This window comes from Lepus europaeus, chromosome 6, assembly GCF_033115175.1.
Source record: "Lepus europaeus isolate LE1 chromosome 6, mLepTim1.pri, whole genome shotgun sequence".
NCBI classification, from domain to species: domain Eukaryota; kingdom Metazoa; phylum Chordata; class Mammalia; order Lagomorpha; family Leporidae; genus Lepus; species Lepus europaeus.
Window position 1 is genome coordinate 114,259,603 of NC_084832.1, and position 22,848 is coordinate 114,282,450.

The 22,848-nt window shown below is 43.1% G+C and overlaps 1 protein-coding gene across 2 annotated transcripts in view; it reads right to left on the reverse strand.

Annotated features, from left to right (window-relative positions):
* Positions 1-352: 352 nt before the first annotated feature.
* Positions 353-22,848, reverse strand: part of ST8SIA1 (ST8 alpha-N-acetyl-neuraminide alpha-2,8-sialyltransferase 1) — a 140,657-nt gene continuing 118,161 nt past the window's right edge. The window contains exons 5-6 of one of the 2 annotated variants that reach the window (XM_062195526.1): positions 2,550-2,802; positions 353-1,461 (exon numbers count right to left, since the gene is read on the reverse strand). In XM_062195526.1, coding sequence (XP_062051510.1) covers positions 1,366-1,461; positions 2,550-2,802 — 349 coding nt within the window. In that variant the 3' untranslated portion in view covers positions 353-1,365. Of the gene's footprint in view, positions 2,803-22,848 lie in introns of both variants that reach the window. The other variant, XM_062195525.1, reaches the window with a different exon arrangement.

Below are 22,848 nucleotides of genomic sequence, written 5' to 3' on the forward strand. Positions count from 1 at the left end.
GCACCCTTGAGTCATGGCAAAAGAAATATTGCCAGAGGGGAGAGGGGAATCAACTCCAGCTGAGCATCTCAAGTCTAATAGAACATTACCAGGACTGGCCATTGCCATTCGCCTTTCAGAAGCTACAGAGCATAGTTTGACAAATGCATCAGCCACACATTGTGCAAAACTAATGCATGAATGTATTCCAGGAATCACAATAAGACACATAATTTCCAGGTTGCATTTTTGATGGAATGATAATATAGGCTTTCTGGAACTCATTAGTTACATTTGAACAATTTTAATAATTAAAACATTAATCTGAGTGACATTTTATTAACTTTTATATATGGTTTTTTGTTAGCCCTTTTATATTTTTAATGAAGTATATTAGTAAAAATGTATTCCTGTCTCAATTATTAAATAATAATAGCTCAACATAGAAAACATAATCAGGGTTGCAAATAAAGTGAATATTAACTCAGCTCATAGTATGTTCTCCTTAGATTTTGGTTGTCAAGTAGGATCAAAATAGCAAACCATTTCTGGACAGAACTGATGCTAATTCTTAACTTTTTCAGTACCTATATAACCTATGTATGTCAACCAGTTCTACTTTAACGGCTAACTTCTATAATAACCTCAATATTCAAACACATTTAAAACTGCCAACTCCAATGATGATGAATTTTCTCAAGGGCTTTGCTATCTTGACATCTTGCAAATTAGCCCATGGAAAAATGCCACTTGTTTTAATCTGCGTGAGTTATAAGATACTAGTTTATACCACAAAAATTGAAATCAAGCATCTTGGTACAGTTTACCAATTTCAGTGACATTTAAAATAAAGATAACGAGTTCTAGTAAGTCCTTCCAAAGCCCAAATATGGAAGGCAGCTTTGCCTCTCTCTTAAGTATAAACACAATTTAATAATAGAGTTTTCTTGTTGGATGTCAAAGCGGTGTCACAAGCTAAGTAGTCCTACCTGCTACTAAGGGAACCAGCCGCTATTTGTACAAGTCCCACATTGTGTCTTGTGTGACCGTAGCCAACGTGGGTCCATTAAGGACATTCTGGGAGAGGGGATTTCAAAAGGAGTAGAATACTCCGCTTATTCAGGTAAGCACCTAGGGCTAAGACCTGCATCTCATGGTGGTATAAGCATTCTGTACTTCCAGTAAGCTAGCCTGTCTTACAACAACACATAGGGGACAACACATGATACACTGTGGCTTTCCAACATTGAGGACAGATTTTTGCTGTATCAAGTCCTGGGGCTTCAGCTGTCACAGTTGCTGGGAATGAGCTTTGTTCACGGTGTGTGTGAAAGTGTATGTGTGTACATGTACCCATGCCTGCTTGCATGTGTCCACAGGTATGCTTTACCTTAGAGCGACTATACCATGGTATCTTCCAAAGGGACTTGCCTTCTGGCCTGTAATCCACAGACTGTACAGCACTGTGCTCAGCTTCAGCCCCTAACAATAAATTATGAAGACAATGATGCCAATTCATACACTACTAACGCACTCGCACTTGGTCACTTCACACTCAAATCATAGTAACAATGCAAACAGGCTTACAGACCTAAAATTGAGTTTAAAGCTTACATTCTGAGGAGGGAAAGTGGCTCGTATTTTCTGGACTGAGAATCAACACAGTCTGAATTCAACATTGCTTCATGTTGCCTAAGCAGACTTGACACAGGGGGAAGAAGCAATTCTTATTTAAACTTTTTTAAATGGATGCGAACTACAGTTATATAGACTTGGTTCAACAAACCACAATGATCAGCTGTAGCATTTTGTACCCCTATTACTCAGTAAGGGATTTTTTTTTTAAATCTACCCCATACCCATGGCCCCAAAATAGGGCAAAAATAAATAATACTTTTTAAAAAACCTATAGTTCTAATGCCAGTCTTAATAAGACAGGTTTTATTGTTATCATGAAGCCGGTTTATGTTGACAATTGGCAACACGTCTGCCCCTGCAGGTAGACTTTATTCTACCTCCTCAATGACTAGAGTTTGCCTTGTTTTTCAATTGCATCTTCAAGATGTGACCCATGGACGTGTGCTTCACAAACACTGCTTCATCAGCCTTGTACTAGTTGCAAATCCATGGCGGGTGATAAAATGTTTCACAGGACAGTTCATTTCTTATTTGTCCTCCCAGCCATTACTAAAAGCAAAGTTTTGCATGGAGTTTGGTTGTTCTGTTTCCAAGTGGTCTATGAAAATCCATGAAACAGCGTGACCATTCCCCTTCTACAGTCATGTAGAAAAGCTAACAAAAATACCCTGGCTCGGTCCTTCCTTCTTCCAGTGTCCCTAGGAAGTGGGCTGGAGGGAGGTGTCCTCACACGGGTCTAGCTGCATTCTCAATGCACCGACTTTGTGCAGATACCAGAGCTGGAGAAATTCCTCCGGCATAGCATGGAAGCCAGAGAAGGGCAAGACGTTGTCATAGTAGTGGTGGCTGATGGGCTGCTCGTGCATATCCACAGAGAAGGGCCAGAAGCCATAGAGGACCACCTCCTCGCAGAAGCCCAGGGCTGCGCTCACCAGAAAGAGTCCTGTGGACAGGCGCTTGGCATGGATTCCCCTACTTTTCCAGAACTTTCCAATGCTACGGAGAAAGTTGGGATTGGCAAAAAGCACTGTTTGGTTGGCACCGACATCTGACAGTGTATAATAAACCCGGAGGGATGGCTCGGTCCCCGTCTTCATAGAAAAGGCAGGCATGTAGATGTAGCTGTGGTTATAGATTTTCATGTTGTCCACAAACGTCTTTCTGGACCACAGCAGGTTTTGAAACCTATTAAAGAGAATAAGCAGCTCCATTAACCCTAGAGAAAAAGGAATTTAGCAAAACCCACTTTACTGTCTTCTCATGACTCTGATAATCAATCTCAGCAAAACACATGAAACGCACTACACTTATACTTAAAATCCTCCTTGAATTAACCAATCATCTCTCATCAAGCAGCCTGCCTTTCCCCTACCCCAATGCCTTAAACTCAGGTTAATACTCCTTCATGAGATTATCTCTGAAGTGAAATGCATTGTATATTCTGTTCTCTTCCAGAATACATTTTCCTGGAATGTAATGGGGGTTAATACTCATGAATTTCTAAAGGTTGTTGGCTGTGATTTTCACAAAACCTCGTTGTGTGGGCCAACATCAGTACAGGCCTGATCTCTTCCTGCATATCAAAAGCACTGATTCTAAGTTAGGTGCTCCCACCGCAGTTCTATGAGTCTCCGAGTATTTAGATGAGTCAATATAATACTATAATACTACATGGAGGGAAGAAAGACTTGTCACTAAAATGGCAGATTTGCCCAGCCTGCTTGCTCCAAGAACTTTACTTTCCTATGCACTTTTGATTTACATTTATATCAAGACAGGACTGCTGGTTCAAATATAGTCAATTGAACTTTATGATAAATAGTCTACACATCAAACATTGAGGAATTAAAAAACGGTCCACTTTTTGGTCGCAAGAAATTCAAGTCCAGTTCAAGACACAAAAGTAAAAATGAGTCAGATATAGTGTTCTAAACACAACACTGATGAAAAAAATAATTCTCTCTTGGAAGGGAGAGCGAGGTCTGAGAAAGCCACTGAGAGGGGGCACTATTTAAATATAGTTGCCTAGGGAAACACTAGAGATAACAGCAACTAAGCTAGAAGGCACAGTTGACAGGCAAGAATGCAAGGTGTACTGAAGCAATGAGGATTCAGTGTCCCTAGAATGGGGGAGGTAGGATTGGTGGGAGCTGTGATTGAAGATAAAGTATACCATGAAAAACCTTTTATGTGTCTCTAACTTGCTTGGATATCACTCTGTTGTGAACTGGAACTTTCAGAGCAGTTACTACTTATGTTTTATCACTCATGACAGCTGTCAATCAGTCTGTGTCAAAGAATGAACCCTGGAAGTACAATCATTCCTTGGTATCCATGGGGGAATTGGTCCTAGAAGCCCTCAAGATTATCAAAACCTGAAGATGCTCAAGTCCCTTATATCAAATGGCATTGTATTTGCATAGAACCTACATCCACCCTCCCATATAAGTCAAAGCCTCTCTAGTTGACTTAGAATACCGAATACAATGCAAAAGCTATATAGATAGCTGTCACACTATATTGTTTAGAGAATGATGGCAAGAAAATAGAGTCTGTACATATTCCATATGAATGTAACTTTAACTATTTTCCTGTATCTTCAATACACAGTAGGTTGAGTCTATGGATGCAGAACCTACAGACATGAATGGTGACTGACCAAGCTGATCTGAGGCAGAAGGAAGAGCTGCTGAGACAGCAGGGGAGGCAGGCAGGCAGAGAGAACAATGAACTAGACCAAGGCCTTGCCACCAGTGCTTTCTTTCAGGCCAAGGGAGCTGCTCATCTCAGGTTATGTGCAGGTGGAGCAGCAGCATCCCCATCTAAGAACAGAGCAGAGCCACGGCCAACAGAGTGAAGTATGGCCTGACTCGCACATAGGCTCATCATAAACACATGAAAATCAAATTCTGAAAAGCAAAATGCACAGGATTTTTTCAGTAACAATCACTGTTAGTTGCTCTGCTTGCCAAGAAAGAAAGGTGTGTTTCACAAGCCAGGGAGGAAGAGAAATCTGCCAAGTTTTCTTTATGTCCTTGCCCCAGTAGCCTACTACGACAATTTGTCCTGGCCCCTGAAAATAGAGAAATAACAACAGGGTCTTTGAGTAGAAGCTCTGGACGGCGAGGGAAGCCATGGGAACACATTCAACGATTTCCTGGAGCTCGGCTGACCTCTCCAACACAATTTCCTGCTTCCCAACTTCAAAATGGGCTCTTCCCAACAATTCCTTTATCCCTCCTTGGTTCACCCAGATCTCCTACTCTCTCTGGAACATCATGAATGCTTTACCAATCATGTGAATACACCAGGTAGATAACCCCCTATGTCATTTGACCATGGTTCTCATGCTTTGGTCAGAGCAGCCTAGAGAGGTCTGCAGGGTTCTGGTCAGTCACCCAGGGAGCTGAACGTTCTATCCAACACTTCCTGGTGATCGTGCTACAGGCATGTATGAGATGCACTCACTTAGAAGCCCAATGCATCAGTGTGAGTTCTCTACCTCTCTGTGTCTATCCCTCAACATCTTAACATATTCTAATTTTATTCTTTTTTTGTAAGATTTTTTTTTTAATTTATTTATTTGAGAGGCAGAGTTACAGTGAGAGAGAGAGAGACACAGAGAAAGGTCATCCCCCATTGGTTTACTCCCCTAATGGCCGCAACAGCCGGAAACACGCCGATCTGAAGCCAGGAGCCAGGTGCTTCCTTCCGGTCTCCCACACAGGTACAGGGGCCCAAGCACTTGGGCCATCTTCTACTGCTTTCCCAGGCCATAGCACAGCGCTGGAACAGAAGTGGAGCAGCCGCGACTAAGCCCATATGGGATGCTGGCGCCACAGGCAGAGGATTAACCTACTGCGCCATGGTGCCAGCCCCTCTAATTTTATTCTTGATGCCATTTTCAGAGGGAAGAAGCCTCCCTCTTTCCCTTTATATCTAAAGCTCTAAAGTGGGGATCATCTTCATACATTCAGTATTTCAGGGCTGGTGTGGTATAGCAGTTATGCCACCACCAGCATCCCATATGGACACTGGTTTTTGTCCCAGCTGCTCCACTTCTGATCCAGCTCCCTGCTAATGCACTTGGGAAAGCAGTAGAAGATGGCCCAAGTACTGAGGCCCCTGCACCCATGTAGGGGACCTGGAGCTCCTGGCTCCTGGCTTCCTGGCCCAATCTTGGCTGTTGTGGCCATTTGGGGAGTGAACCAGAGGATGGAAGATTATTTCTCTCTCTCTCTGTCTCTATCTGTCTCTTTCCCTCTCTCTGTAACTCTGCCATTCAAATACAGAAATCTTAAAAAAAAATGCAGTCTTTCTATCTCTATGGTTAGTACTTCCACCTCAACAATAGTGAGGTATATTTGACTACTAAAAATTGTATTTATCAGGGTGGATTTTGGTGTAGTGGTTATGACATCTATGTGCTTGTGGGGAATTAGATAGAGCTACAATAAAATCAGGACATCTGAGTTTGTGTTCCCTTTCTCAAAGCTGACTGATTATTCCTGAAAGGGGCTTCTCTGAGTTTTAATAGTGAAAAGGAACACACATATCTTGAATTGATTACAGTCTAAACTTTATTGACATTGTTAAAAAAAAGCCTATCTATTACATTTTATTATTTGTACCTATCCATTCTTCCCTCCGCTGGTTCACCCCACAAATGGCTGCTATGGCTGGCACACTCTGCGAATCCGGAGCCAGGAGCCAGGTGCTTCCTCCTGGTCTCCCATGTGGGTGCAGGGCCCAAGCACTTGGGCCATCCTCCACTGCACTCCTGGGCCATAGCAGAGAGCTGGATTGGAAGAGGAGCAACCGGGATAGAATGTGGTGCCCCAACTGGGACTAGAACCTGGAGTACCAGAGCCACAGGAGGAGGATTAGTCTAGTGAGGCACGGCGCTGACCATGTACCTATCCATTCTTAAACAAATGACTGTTAGAAATCAACTTAATTCGGTAGTTATGGTTTAATCAGGTTGGTTTTGACTTTTACTAAATTATTATCAAACTTAAGTAGAATGATAGGAGTGCTGCAGAGAATGATCACTCCAGACTCACACCCAGCCACTGGCCATGCCCTTAACTATGTTCCAGCTGTTCCTCTCTATGCACTTGTCCAGTGCTTGCTTTGCACACACACATTCCTTTCTACTTCTCTGTCAATGACCTCGGGAGAAGTTCTGCCCATAAATCAAGACTGCGGCGGCCATTGGAGGGTGAACCAACGGCAAAAGGAAGACCTTTCTCTCTGTCTCTCTCTCTCACTGTCCACTCTGCCTGTCAAAAAAAAAAAAAAAAAAAGACTGCACTTAGGCTTCTCCTTCTGAAGCTCATCTAACTCCCTTCCAGCTTAAGCCTTTAAAAAGTCTCTTTTTGAGCTTCTCAATATGAACTGCTCACATCTTTCAAGACCACATCTCCTTGAAGACCAAGGGAAGGCCTTATTCATCCTACAGCCTACACAGCCTAGCTCAGCAGAGCCGTGTACCAGACAAATGGGAAACTAAGACATTCCAACAGAAAAAGAAGAAATGAAATCAGATCAGCCTATGAATTATTAAAATAGAAATTATTAATATGTAATGAATATGGGCATGAAAGAAAAGACCAAATGAACAGAATAGAGTGGAAAGCAGAGAAATACAGCACATTTTATCAAAGAATTTATTATTTGAAAGTACATGTATAAAACTAATAAAACCTTTAAAATTACTTAATAATATTGATATAGCTAACTAGCAATTTGGAAATGTGAGGGAGGAACAGACTCACGCTACACAAGAAAATTACAAAATGGTTTCAAGATAAGTAAGATAAATATTTAAAATCCACGTGACAAGGAAAACTACAAAAAACAGCTGTGGACTTATTAGACACAAAGTATCTTTTGATGGAGGAAAATATTGAGAAAATTGATTATGTCAAGGCTCATTAGCATGAAAAATAAGATAACTAAAATAAAAAGAGAATTACTCTGAAAAAGATTTATAGTAAGTAAGACAAATAGGTTACGATACATGAAATTAGAGACTATGTAGATTATTGATGTGAAAATGGACAAAAGCATAATCTAAAAAGGAAATTCAGCTACTAAAAATGTTCAGCTACTCTGGTACAGGTTGCTAATCAGGATATAAACTGAAAAGAATAAAGAAGGGATGAGGATCCTCCCCTCTGCCACAACAAATATCTAGCAATGAGAGGAAACAGTTTTAAAAATCCACATCTACTGGGGCTGGCGCCGTGGCTCACTTGGCTAATCTTCCACCTGTGGCACCAGCATCCCATATGGGTGCTGGGTTCTAGTCCCGGTTGCTCCTCTTCCAGTCCAGCTCTCTGCTGTGGCCCAGGAGTGCAGTGGAGGATGGCCCAAGTGCTTGGGCCCTGCACCCGCATGAGAGACCAGGAAGAAGCACCTGGCTCCTGGCTTTGGATCAGTGCAGCGTGCTGGCTGCTGTACCGGCTTTAGCGGCCATTTAGGGAGTGAACCAACGGGGGAAGACCTTTCTCTGTGTCTCTCTCTCTCACTGTCTGTAACTCTACCTGTCAAATAAATAAATAAATAAATAAATAAGTAAATCCACATCTACTCTGAAGCAAGAAAACAAGGCGGACTCTACATGGATCCCTCGTGCGATTCCCCTGTGAAAAAGGCGGCTTAGGAAACAAAGTGGAGCTCCACCTTGCCAAGCACTGCTCTCAGAAGCGGCAGGGACACTGGGGAAGTGGCTATCTCGGAACCGTCTACAGCGCTACTGTTTACAATCCCGCCCTGATCCGTGATCAGTGTGTGTGTCTAGGAGGGGGTGGCAGACTTCAGGCAGGGACAGAAGGTTCCTGACAGCCGGCTCAGTGCAGAGGACACTGGAAATCCTGTTCAGTTCATACGGTGTCAGCAGCCAGGCTTACAGTCCCCCAGGGGAACACTGTCACCTCCTGGCCCAGGTCACAGACCTCCAGACAGGGGCATTCGGCAGCCTCCCTAGAGAAAGCAGGCTGGCCACCTGCCATCTGCCCGGTCTGCAGGCGCTTCCTGCCCCCAGACAGGAACAGACAGACAGTCAGGATCCCTAGACGAGGGAGAACAGCCTCCCACCAGGCAGCAGAGAACAAAACAAAGAACAGAGGCGCACAGAGGAAACCAAGGGTAGGAAAAACCTCCTAAAAAGCTATAATTTGTTTAGCAATATTAATAGCTACTGCGCCCAGAGTAGGATGCTACAAAAAGAAAACAAACATGCAGGTCTGAAGAAAGACTTGTTGGCAAGTAAAAAATACAACAACAGATGCATCCTGGTGGAGAAGAGCTACAGAAAAACAGCTGCATGGTAGGCGCAGGGAGCCATCAATCAGCTGCTGGTGAGGGAAACCGACAGCTCCAGGATGGATGTCTGGGTAAGTACAAAAAGTGCCCCCGACAGGCTAATGTGTTTGGCAGTAATGAAAAAAGAGCTACAGCTCTAATGGGAGTCTGCAGATGAATTACTGCTCCGTGGAAAGGCGTTATTAGATCTGGGGGAGAATTAAAAGTTGGACAGGAAATAAAATACCTGTAATGGACTTTTTGTCTCAGATGTGAACCACTTATGGAGACTGCAAGGCGGGCACTGCCTACTGACTTGCTTGTGATGGATCTGGATTCAAAAGACAGGAAAGTCTGTGTGTGAATGAGAGGGGAGGGGGCTGTGACGAGCAGGGCAGGAGAGCGGAATATTTAATTTTCCTATTAAGAACCCATAGACGAGTCAGAAATTCAAAGATCCTGATCAAGCAGGCTGCTTTCAGATGCAACAAGGCAAAAAGCTCAACAAGCTAACGGAATCGATTTCTTAAACACGACTTGGAGGACTGGAGTATCCATGACAGAAGATTGCTGCTCTTCATTTAAGCTTTGTTATACATTTTTAAAAGCTTATACATGCATTATTTTGCTAAAAATACATCTCTCAAACTTCCACATTTAAATTTTGCATTATTTTGGTAAAATATAAACTTAATTTTTAAAACAAAAAAAGAAGAAAATAATTTTTGTTGAACAGATTTTTGTGGATCACTAAGAAAATATAAGTCGGGAAACCTTATGTACACAACAAGATAACTTCAAAATGTATATAGCACAAACTAATAAAAATCACCAGTAGACACAATTCCACCGTCATGGTTAGTCTTCAATTAAAAAATGTCTATTTTTAAAATAGAAAATATCTAAAAATGACCACATACTAAGTCCAAAAAAGAAAACCCATGTATTAAAAACAATTATGATACAAGCTAAATGTATCAAAATGTAATAAAATAAGAAGCCAACATAAAGACATTTACACACACTACACCAGAAAAAATTTAAAAAATACATTTCAAGTACATTTATAAGAAGAAATTTGTTAATATTTTCAGGTGGTATAAACACCTGTATAGAATATGCCAAAAATACAAACCTGAAAAAATACTTATTATAGTCAACAGAGACTTGGTCAAGATTAGCATCTTAGCATCTCTACACAGCGGCAATCATATACGCATGTCCAAAAATTTATTAACACACACATTTCAGTTATAAAAGGTACAAAGCCCCAAAATACATGAAAATAAACCTAAAATAATTACAGACTGTAACATGTATATGACAATATGGATACTGAAAATGTGTCCTCCTAAACAGGTTTGTGGGTTCAATGCCAATATTATCTCAAAGTAACATTTGATGATTTTAAGCTTCACATGGAAGGTACAAATCAGTATGAAGCTCAAGACAATTTTGAACAAAAAAATAACAAAGGGGAAGGATTTAAATTATTAATATGAAAGCTGATTATATAAGTATAGTATTAAAAATAGCATGGAACTCTTGCAAGAACAGACAATACACAATGAAAAAGAAAAGAGTTTTGAAGCAGACTGATGTATATTTGGGGATTTCCCATATAAAAGTGAGATTTCAAGCAAATTAATTTTAAAAAGGCTATTTTTCAAACTGTCCTGGGACTACTACCTAGTCAATTGAAACTAAAATAAATTAATACTTCACAGTGTTCAGAAAATTAAATTCCAGTGGAATAATGATAAAATGAGAAAACACAAGAAAATTATTTTTAAGATTTGAGATTTAAAAGGCATTGCAGAATGAAGTAATAAAAGCAAAAATCCATTAAAGAAAAGTCTGACAAACGCAACTGCCTTAAAAGCAATGATGTCTCCAAGAGAAATTTATATAACGAAAAGGGACAAGCAGTGGATGGGGGAAATGGTTTACAACCTACATGGCAAAAGATTAGTAACCAGAATATAAATCATGCAAATAAACAACAAATACACCAGTTGCACCATGCAACAAAGGAACAGTACCCAGGACAAGAACATGAAAATGAAATAACCAACACACGAATAACAAAAGAGAAAAACGCACAGTGATGTGGAACTATCAAGTCCGAGACAGGAAACTCAAAGGGCCAACACACTTACCAAAACCTGCACAACCCCACTAGTGTTAAAGCGATGCCTATTAAAACTACAGCTGTCCACATATCCGACTGGGAAAACAAAACAAGGATCTTGATACTAACACCTGTCAGAGTGTGGGAACTGGATGCTTGGATGCTTCCAAGGGGATCAGGAACTCTTGCAGGCAGTTCAAAAGATCTGGCGATTTCAGTAGACAGACCTGCCGTCCCCAGTCCCGCACCTCCATCTGTCTGTGGGCGCCTCTGTATCTGTCTTCTCCTGGGTCGTGGCTCAGAGGAGAGCACCTCAGAGAAGCCTTTCTGAACATCTCGCCTTGCCTCTTTGCTAGAACCAATCCCTTCAATGCATACCTTCTTGAATTTGCACATGGAGAAGGACTTCGTTTGTTTACGGCTAAATCCAAAACACCAAGAAGGGAGCTTGGCACATGGCACTGACTGCTGAAATATGCAGAAAATCAGGACCCCCCAGGTGTCCATCACAAGGCCAAGTAACTTCCATCATATCCTACTGTGGATACACAGCAAGTCTCTTAACGACACAGCTACGTCTGTACTGAAATGGGAATACTGACAAGACAGAATGCTACACAGAAAAACGAAGATATTGTCCATCCATTGATTCACTTCCCAAATGGCTGTGACAGTCATGCCTGGGCCAGGACAAAGCCAGGAGCCAGGAACTCCATCCAGGTCTCCCACGTGGGTCCAGTGGCCCAAGAATGTGAGCCATCCTCTGCTGTTTCCCAGGCGCATTGGCAGGGAACTGCATCAGAAGCGTAGCAGCCTGGACTTGAACCAGTGCTCCAATGTGGGATCTGGTGCTGCAGATGGTGGCTTAACCTGCTGTGCCACAATGCTGGCTCCAAAGAAAGCTTTAGCCAGATCACCTCTAAAGTTTTTGTTGTTTAGAAAGTGATTATCTATGTGCTACTTGTGTTATTTCCTTTTAAAGGGTCAGATCCTTAGTAATCTTATAAATGTAAAGAATTGTGTTTCCAGTTCACTCTTTTCAATACAACAATAAACGGGGATCATGTGTGCTTTTACTCCTTTTAAGTTTTTAATATTATTATAAAGTATGTTGGGGCCGATTCTGTGGCACAGTGGGTTAATGCCCTGGCCTGAAGCACTGGCATCCCATATGGGCTCCAGTTCTAGTCCCGGCTGCTCCTCTTCCAATCCAGCTCTATGCTATGGCCTGAGAAAGCAGTGGAAGATGGCCCAAGTCCTTGGGCCCCTGCACCCACGTGGGAGACCCGGAAGAAACTCCTGGCTCTTGGCTTTGGATCGGCGCAGCTCTGGCCGTTACGGCCATCTGGGGAGTGAACCAGTGGATGGAATACCTCTCTCTCTGCCTCTCCTCTCTCTGTGTAACTCTGACTTTCAAATAAATAAATAAATCTTAAAAAAAAAATAAAGTATGAACAGTAGAAAACACATTAAAAAAAAAAGTCATGTAAATGTTCAAGCTAATTTATCTCCTACACATACTTCATTTTAAAAGTTTACTTCCTTTACACACGATGTCTATTCCAATGTCTCTCTCTATAATCACTTTAATTTGCACGTTTCCCTTATTGTTGACTTCCTGTTCAGATGCTTCAGCAATTTTCCGGTGGGCTGACTGCTCTCCTCATATTGTTTGCTTCCCTCTCTGTCACTGTGGGCCCCTGGCCACATTCATGGTGGCTCCCCTTCATCGCCGCTGTCCGGAGCAGCTGTTGCTTCCTTTCTCCTGTCGATGCCAATTCTCTGTTGATTTATAGTACCCTGCCCCTTTGTACCTTCACATCCTGTGAGTGTGTCACTTCCCCAGAAAAGGACACTCCACCAGGCTGCAAAGAACACATCATACTACGTTGTCCTGCTGGTGGACAAGGCAGTAAAACACGCCCTAAGAATGTGATTCTTGGGACAAGACATTTAGTCAAGGGATTAAGGTGCTGCAATTCACACAGGCATGCCTGCTTTTCATTTCCAGCTCTGGCTCCTGACTCCAGCTTTTGGCCGAGGTAGACCCGCGAAGCAGCAGGTAATGGCTCAAGTAATTGGCTGTCTGCCACCCACAAAGGAAACCCGAATGCCATTGCTGGCTTCCAGTATCAGCCTCAGCCTGGAGCCTGCTCTTGCAGACATCTGGGGAGTGAACCAGCAAATGGGAGCTCTCTATCTCAAAATAAATTAATTTTTAAAAATGTAACCTTAAAAGTATTTGTGCAGTAAGGGTTCCAAACCTATACTGGGAATGTTGCTAAGAGACAAAACATTTAGGACAGGACTTTTAGATATGGATGCATCTGAAATGAATTCTGAGAAGTAAGTTGGGGTTAGTGATATCAGCAGAGCTGAAGAGGAGCAGAGCCGGCTGGAAGAAGAGCAAAGGTAAAGGCAACGAGGTGTGAGGGTGTGGCACCTGGGAAACGCCAACAACTTAATATGGGAAAGCCACAGCGCCTTGGGAGGAGGCAGAGATGAGGCCCCGGGACACACAGGACAGAGTGACCGAAGGACCTGCTGCCACTTGAAATGGAGGTTGTGGTTTCACCTGTAAGGGACGATGGAGACCCACTGGCTTGCTGTTAGGGTCTTACAGCGAGGAGAATTTGGTGACTGGATGGAGCAAGACTGAGTTTGAGCTGGGAAGCAGCGGTGAGGTGTGCGTGCGGGGCAGTGTCGTCCCATTCAGTGCCTCTCCTGTGCCAGCTGTGACATAGGCATCGTCCCTAGACGTGGGCGTGGTTTCAGACTAGGGGACTAGGCTTGGGTATCTGGTGACTCCTTTCATCATGATACATTAACACAACAGGAGAAGGCAGTTTGAAGAAGAAGATATGAACTCATCTGGGGCATGTTGAGCCACCCAGAAGAACAGTGGCCTGAAAAGAAGTTATGGACACGCCACAGCATCGAAACGGTGGCCAAGGGAGGCAGAGCTGTATGTAGCAATAGCGGGTGGGCTGCGAAGTCAGAGGAAATCAGGGGAGTGCTCACCGTGGAGAGAGCGAGAGATTCAGGAGAGCTTTATCAGCAATGGCAAACACGGAACAGAGAACAAGTGACATAAGCCAGGGAATGCTCTTTGGAGATTTAGCAATGTGAAAGTTATTAGTGGTATGAGCTTTTTCGGTAGAAACCAATCTAGACCATGTGTTGAAAACTCAATTGTCCACAGAGATCAAGCCGGTTAGAAAAATATGCGAAAGGGTTTGGAAATGGAATGTGTATGTCCCATCTAAAGGATTTCTTTTGTTAAAAAAAATGTATTTTTTTACCTTCATTTTTATTGTAAAACAGAGCAAGAGTGAGAGCAAAAGAGGATTCAACTTTAAAAGGAAAGCAAGTTACAGCCAAGGGCAACATCAATGCTGCAGATCTGTTCGTCCTGTGAGAAACAAATTTAATGTCAACCCTCAAATGTCAGTGAGACCAAGGAATCACAAATCCCCTTTCACAGCTGATGAAAAAAAAAAAAAGCCAGATATAGCAAATATGGCCTCTTGTTGATTTATGACACCAGCAATAATCTGGGATAAAAATTGAAAGGCCTTTAATCAAATTACAGAAATAATCAACAAATTCTATTATAAGAGTCTTGCTTAATGCATGTTATCTTACTTAAGCCTTGCAGGAACTCTATGTAGAAGGCATTATCCCTTGTCTGCTATGGAGAAAATTGAGGATCAGAATGGCTAAGCACTGTAACGAAGTTTCAGAGTGGGAATGCAATACACCCTGGCTCCCAACTCAGTCTGCCTCTTGCCTGTTTTTCAGGGACATCTTGTGGCTTTTCCCTCAATGGAAGACAGGGCCCTACTATCCAGGGTGAGTTCATTCACCTGTAATCTAGGCCCCGCCCCTGTCACCTTCTCAAGGACCTTAGTTCATCACTGCCTCCTCTTTGATCCACTGTCTTTGGTTAGCCCTTCCCCCAACATGGCTCTTGCCCAAGTCTCCCTCAGCTGAAAACAAACTAACAAATAAAAATGCCCTCGAAAGCACATACTTTATTCCTAGCAACTTCCTGACCTCCCTCCATTTCTCCAGAGTTGATTTTTCTTTTCTCACATCTTCCGTACTCTCTGTAAGATTTCACTCGGTATCCTGATCTAAGCTAGGACTTGTGTAGTGGGGAAGAAAATATTATTTTTAACAACGGACACCAGTGTTTCTTGTGGAAACAGAATTATCACTGTTTAGGTGTGGGGAGAACTCTGGGTGTTGAAAAAGTCAGCCCTAAGAGAATATTATAGGACACAAATAACAACTCTCTAGATAAAGTAGATCAAAGGAATCTGGGGCTGTTGAGTCAAAGAATGAGAGGAGGGGAGAAAGAGAAAAGTGTAAGAAACAGCATGGGATGCTGGGGACTGGGGCACCGTCACAAGTGGGATGTTCCCAGTGACAGGGTGGTCAAACTGCTGCTAAGAGAAGAGAGACCAAACGTTTGATTTTAGGTTCTCTGCTTGATAATTTTGCAATGTGTCCCTTCTGTCACCTCAAACCTCCTGTAAAATCTGCTACTACACATCATGCATTTGGGAACAGTATTGTCCTTGTGTGTACAGAGCAGAGAGACAACAGTCAAGAAGGTGAGATGAACAGGAGACTGAAGCAAACAGGCAATGCAAGGAAATGGGTGATTGGAATAAACAACGGCTATGTAGATGTAAGCTTAGGAATCTCCCAGACTAGTGGAGAGAGCACTGAACTCTCTGCTAGACACAAAATAGCAGTTCCAAATCAACCTGAAAAAGCCACAAGAACCAGGGTGACCCCTTCTGTCATCTGAACGCACACCAGTGACTTCCCAACGTGCCTCCCATTCTGCTCCACAGAGAACTGCCTGGTGGCTGGCAGGGAACTGTGAAGTCCTAACCTGCAAGTGAATTCCATCTCTGACGTTCACCAACACTGTGGATTTCCACAAGTGCCTTATGCTGAATACACTTCCATCTCCTTACCCACAACACAAGGATACTGGTTGTAGCCAGCCCAGAGTCATGTGTTGTCACCTAAATAAATAACTGTAGGCCATTTAGAACAGTATTGTCCCATGGGTAGCACTAATAAATGTTAGCACTTACTGTTACAGCCAGCAGGCCCCTTTCATGTGGATTCATTCATACACTCACTGACGATTTACTGAGTGTCTGTGAAGAGCCAGGCACCGCTCTGTGCCCCATGGGATACAGAAATGAACACTGCACATCAAGTCTCTGCCCTCCAGGAGCTTCCATTCAAGCGAGAAGAGACAAGCAAAGAACAATGTGTGAAGTGCACGCAGAAGATAAAGCGGAGTGACAGGAAAAGAGAGTGGGGGTACTGTTTTATTTAAGGGGACATTTTAGCAGGAAGTTGAAGAAAGTGAGGGGGGAGTCCTTGGAGAGAAAAGGGAAGCATCTCACCCTCAACATCTTCTCTCCAAAATACATTCTAACGACCACATTCCTTACATCAGGGTGAGAAACGTCAGGCCCACGGGCTGTACAAGGCCTACAGATTCATTTGCTCTGGTTCTGCCAAGGTAACCACCGGCAGGACTCCAAGTTCAATAAACTTATAGCTAATTTTTTTTTAAATGAGATGTGAACTTTTTTTTAAGATTCATTTATTTGAAAGTCAGAGTTACACGGAGAGGAGAAGTAGAGAGAGAGAGAGAGATCTTCCATCCGATGGGTCACTCCCCAATTGGTTGCAATGGCAGGAGCTGTGCTGATCTGAAGCCAGGAGCCAGGAGCTTCTTCCGGGTCTCCTATGTGGGTGCAGGGGCCCAAGGTCTTGGGCCATCTTCTGCTGCTTCCCCAGGCCATAGCAGAGAGCTGCATGGAAAGTGGAGCCATCTTCCACTGCTTTCCCAGGCCACAGCAGAGAGCTGGATTAGAAGTGGGGCAGCCGAGTCTCGAACCAGCGTCCATATGGGATGCCGGTGCTTCAGGCCAGGGTGTTAACCTGCTGCGCCACAGTGCCGGCCCCTATAGCTAATTTTAAGCTGATAATTTTGTATGGCCTGCGAATGACGTTATACACATCCAACTGGCCCTTGGCAGAAAAAATAAAGGTTCCCTTCCCCTGTCTTAGGTGAGCAGATGGTCTAAGCCTCCACCAGAGTCAACATCTATTCTGCCCCTTTCTGAAGCCGTGACATCCAGTTGGTCGCTAAGTTCCATTTTCATAATATCCAGTTTACCTTCCCATCCTCTCTCCCTATTGTAGCGTGAGTGGCATGAAACAGCCATTCTGCAGGTTAAACACTCTGTCAGTAACAAGAGAACCCAGCAGAGGCAGCAAAGGATCCTACGGCCCCCAGGGAATGGTGGAACCACTGAAGTTCGGGCCCATAGATGACAATGCAGAGCACAACCATCCCCTTCCGTGTGTACCCTCACAGCGTCCCTAACAAGAAAGAACACTGCACTGGATCCAGCCGTGAAGGCATGGGGCAGTTTCCACCCTGTCTCACTCATGTCCTGAGTGTTACCATCACGTCTTCTCTCTACCGCTGCAGGAGCATCCAAGCACATCTCTCAGCTTCCGGTACAGACTTCGTCATGCTTCCCAAGCCCCATCTGACCACGTTACTCACTGTCAAGTGCGACTTGTTCACTGGCTCTGCCTCATCTGCAGATGAAGTCCAGGGTATTCACAGCCCCCTGTGATGTAATCCCTGCCTTCAGCCGCGGCCTCTCTCTCTGCCTCGGCTCACCAGCACTCTCTACTCTGGCCCCTCGCTAACACCTGACCTTCCTCCAGTGGATCCTGCTAGGTCACGCCGCTAAGCGGCCCCTTCTGTCTGAAGGGACTGCCCTCTTTGCCCTGCTAATTCCCGCTAATCCTGCAGCACTCCACTCAGGGAACCGACTCGAAAGAGTTTCCCAGGACCTTAGCCTGGATTGGGTAACTAACTTTGTGCTCTTTTAGCACTTATTTTTATCAAGGTTCTTATCACCTTGGCATGCAATTAGGTCTTTAATTTTTATATATCCTGCGCTGAATTCTTTCAAAAAGACTAGTATCCTTTTTGAGTCCAAAGCCCAATACTGTGCCTCACCCGGTGCAAGCATCTAGGAGGTGTTTGCTGAATGAATACATGCAAAAGGAAGCAGTGGATTTCTCAGTATTTTTTCTTCTTTCTTACAGACTGTATTTAATTCTTTCCGAAATATGCTACAGGAAACAGCAGAAAATGTTTCTTTTTTCTTTTTTCAGCAATATTCAGATAATATAAGAGATACTTCTGATTACCTTCACACTTGCCAGGCAACATTTCTATCACTGGTTTTTATGCAAATGATTCTCTCTGCCTGGAACCAGAAAATGGATACTAACAGAACAGCACCCTTAAATACACATCTCTCATTAGACACCAGTTTGTGTTCTTGTAAACAGAATGTGGTAATTTCTGAAAATCATTAAGCCCTCTACCAATCATACAACCAATTTTAATTTCAGGAACCATTTAGAAAAATCTCATGTTTTCCAGGATGAACAAAATTGTGCTTGCTGTTTTTCTGACAATGGGTGTTCTCAATTTTTCCCTTTTATAGTTCTCAGAATAACAATTGTATTTATTTCTCTACATTTCCAAATGCAATGGAAGCCATACCAAACTTCAACAACAGGATATGGATTCATTTTGAGACATATACAGTGACCTAGTGTATATTCTAATCTGTGAAAAATCACCACTTAAGCCAAAAACTATGGCAAAATTGGCATAAAAATTGTATTCAAAAAACAGGCTGCATTTTAGAAGCCCACTGATTTTCGGCATCTTTGTATCTCTGTTTCTAACACAGATAGTGACCTCCAATGCGAGTTCCAATTATGGAGAAAGTCTGTTGAGAATACTGCTGAGTGAGTCTTTTCCAGAAGAAAACTGCAACCTTAGGCTGCTTACCTTCCATCAGGTCTCTTTATGCCTCAACTTCTCATCCAAAAATACATAAACAAACAGAGACTTAGCACCTGGTTCACAGGCCTGCTGCGGGGACTAGGTCAGTTCAAACTTCCGATGCACTTAGACTAGGGCTGGGCACAAAATAAGTCTCCTAATGCCTAGATTTCTTCATCATCATCATCATCATCATCATCATCATCATCATCATCGTCCTTCCTCACCTCTTTGCAAGACCACGTGCAGTGAGAATCTGAATCTTAAAGAACTGGTTCAGAGAAATAAACAGGATCTCCAAGGAGCTAGCTGTTAGTTCCCTGGGCAGGGTACGGGAGGCACCTGTGTTTACATAGGTATTACTGGAATGATACTGAGATGTGGGAAATAAATGTTCATTTCTCATTTTTCACTACAAAAAAGAATAAGTGAAGAAGTTATTGGTCCCCTGTAATAAAAAAGGAAACACCTAAAAATACGTAGCTTTATGAGACTAGAATCCCTCCAGAATATTGAAAATGTGCCATCTCTATTTTATCATAGTGAACTTATCTACGTCCTCCACACTCAAATGTAATTAATGGAAGTACTTGCATGGACCTTGGATACTGTAATATATTGTGCAATTATTCTGCATATAACATTTATTTAATGATGTATCATATATTCAATTTTTTATTATTTAACTACAAATTTTTGCTGGGGTACGCGTTTGGCTCAGTAGCTAAGACATACCTCAGAGAAGCATGCCTGGGTTTGATATTTGGCTCTGGCTCAACTCCAGCCTCCTAGTAATATGCACCTGAGATGCAGCATTGGTGGCTCAAGTATTTTGGTCCCTACCACCCACTTCTAGCTTCCTGGCTGAGGCCTGGCCAGCCCTGGTTGTTGTAGGCAACTGAGGAGTAAACTAGTAGATGGAAGATCTCTCTCTTTTGTTCTGTTTTTGTCTCTCTCTAGAAAGTAACTTGAATATCTCTTTCTATATAATCTCAACCCAATCTGGGAAGGGTGTGAAGACAAGGGCTTGTCCCCTTGGAATTGGGGTAGGTGCTGGCTACACTTGAGAGCAGGATAGATTTGAGAGTTAGAGCATCTGACGCCACTGCCCAGTCCTCTGACTAATCCAAAGGAACAAGAGGGGATTCCATGCTCCACCATCCCTGCCTTTGGCTAGGTGACTTGGCAGGTTGAATGCTGGTGACTGCAGGCCATAAGATAATTAATCTGAGAAGCCTCCTTGCTTAGAATTTTTAAAAGATGAAATCATCATGAACTACAAAATCCCTGAAGCCACTTAGTGACGGTGTTTTCCAGTTGTGGGAACGCAGATGGAAACAGCTCTCTGGTGCCAACTGCACTGCACAGAGTGCTGTAAGACACAGGAGGGTAGACTGTGACACATCCACAAATAATTCCCATGTATCTGATGGGATAGAAACTTGTCACACATAGAGAAATTATTATTTAAAAACAGAGTCCACTACCAGACCTGCCTCAGACATGAACGTTCCTGAACCATGCTGGGTGTGATCTCTGGATATTAGAATACCACAACGCCCTGAAAACCCGCTCTACCGCTGAAGGGAAGAACATCACAGCACAGTGACTTTCAAACTATGAACCAAGAGGTTTGCATTGAATCAAGCTGTCAATGAGCTCTAGAAAATGAGTCCTGAAAACCTCACAATTTATACTTAACCACAGAAACACACTCTCGGGAGCGGAAGCTGTTCCAAGGCCTTGTTTACAACTCACTTGGTGGGACACGTGTCATTTGAACACCACAATGTGTGAACTGTAGAAATTTATTTTTACATACTATTTAATTATTTCTTTCTCTTTATAAACCCAAACTTTGTTATTGTTTAACTGTACAGGAATCAGGCATTAAATAAGCACAGAGAAGCACGTTTGGTACACAGTAATTGTTTAATAAATACATACTGAGTGATAGAGAGATGGAAGGAAAGATAAAAATAAATTCTCTATTAACACAAACATTTCTACCTTCCATCTAAAAATCTTTACACAAAACAAATGTGAAAAAGTCTAAGATGTTTTCCATAACGGTTGCCTTCATCTTGCTCTGTGCCACTCCCAATAATGGCAGGAAAAAAAGTTAAATTTCCCGATTCAAAGCAATTCAGTGTCTTCCAAAGTACAACCGTGCCTGGACTCAGTACTCCATCAGTTTAAGGAAAAGCTCCTTCAGAGCTGGTACCCTTTTCAGGGTCTCCCTCCTCCTCTTCCTTGTCTCTTTTCTGGGTCCTCATACAAACAGTAGCTCCTTGTGCTGTCTCAGTGGAGCAAGGTGCTCATCTGGTCCTGTCTTGGGGACCCAGCCCTGGCATCGGCTGAGCTGTGGCAGGTGCCTCTGGCTCTCTTGGGCACCAAGATAGCGACTACTACTCAAGTCCACAGCTTTCTCTGCTCTTTAGGAATCCATGGCAGCCCATTCCCTGTGTTAGGCCCTGTTGTTCCATTAGCATGTTGACTGTTTCTCTAGCTTCCTCCTGAAGTCTTAGGACAGCAGCATCCCCAAAATATCTTCTGTGGGCTGTGGAGAACTGGAGGCACTGTCTCACGCCCACCCCTTCGTGCCCCCCATCAGCCATTTTTAATTCCCCTCCCAGCAGCAAGTCAGCTTCCACCCAGGTTGCCAACAGAGAGAAAAGGAAGGAAAATCCATCTTTTCCGCTTATCTGTTCCATTATTTATCTGCTGCCCTGAACAGAGCCAGAGAGGAAGTCACAAAGTGATGAAAACACAGAAGAGAGGGAGGGGGTGGGGGAGTCTCACTGCTCTTCAACTTCACCTCCACCCTTGCAGATCATGTACTGCAAGCACCAAGCACCAAGCCCCTCTCAGTGGCCTGTGACACAGTTCATTTCCTGGTTAGGTAAACACAGCCCACGAGTTAATTATATTACAGCTGTGGAGGACAGAACATCCATTTTCATCACATTTGATTCAAGTGTTAGTGGATTACATCAGCTTTTTTTTTTTTTGCTTGTTTATTTAGGATTTATTTTTATTTATTTAAAAGAGTTACAGAGACAGAGAGGGAGACACACACACACACACACACACACAGAGAGAGAGAGAGAGAGGAAGGCAGACAGAGAGAGAGGAAGAGAGACAGAGATTCCATCCACTGGGTCACTCCCCAAATGGCTACAATGGCCAGGGCTGGGCCAGGCCAAAGCCAGCAGCTTCTTCTGGGTCTCCCACATGGATGCAGGGGCCCAAGCACTTGGGCCATCTTCTGCTGCTTTCCTAGGCCATTAGCAGAGAGCTGGATAGGAAGTGGAGCAGCTGAGGCTTGAATTGGTGCCCATAAGTTGGCATCTATACCTGCTACAACACAGCATCACAGGTGGCAGCTTTATCTGCTACACCACAATACTAGCCCAGCTTTTAAAGGCAGAACTACTTTCCTGCTTATACCTGTGTTAGATGTAGGGTAAATGGTAATTTCTTTCACCTATACAAGTACAACGCATACACGGAAATCTTAATAGCATGTCCTATAATCACAATGTGTTAGGATACAAGAGATCAAATATGTTTATATTAAGGATGAATTTATAAAAAAAGAAAAGCTTTTTGTTAAATTGTACTTATCACTGGGTTAACATTTTTAAACATATTACTCCATACCTTTTACTTATTTATTTATGTATTTGTTAAAGATTTATTTTATTTATTTGAAAGACAGAGTTACAGAGAGAGGTAGAGACAGAGAGAGAGGTCTTCCATCCACTGGTTCACTCCCCAGATGGCTGCAACGGTCGGAGCTGAGCCAATCCGAAGCCAGGAGCCAGAAGCTTCCTCTGGGTCTCCCATCTAGGTGCAGAGCCCAAGGACT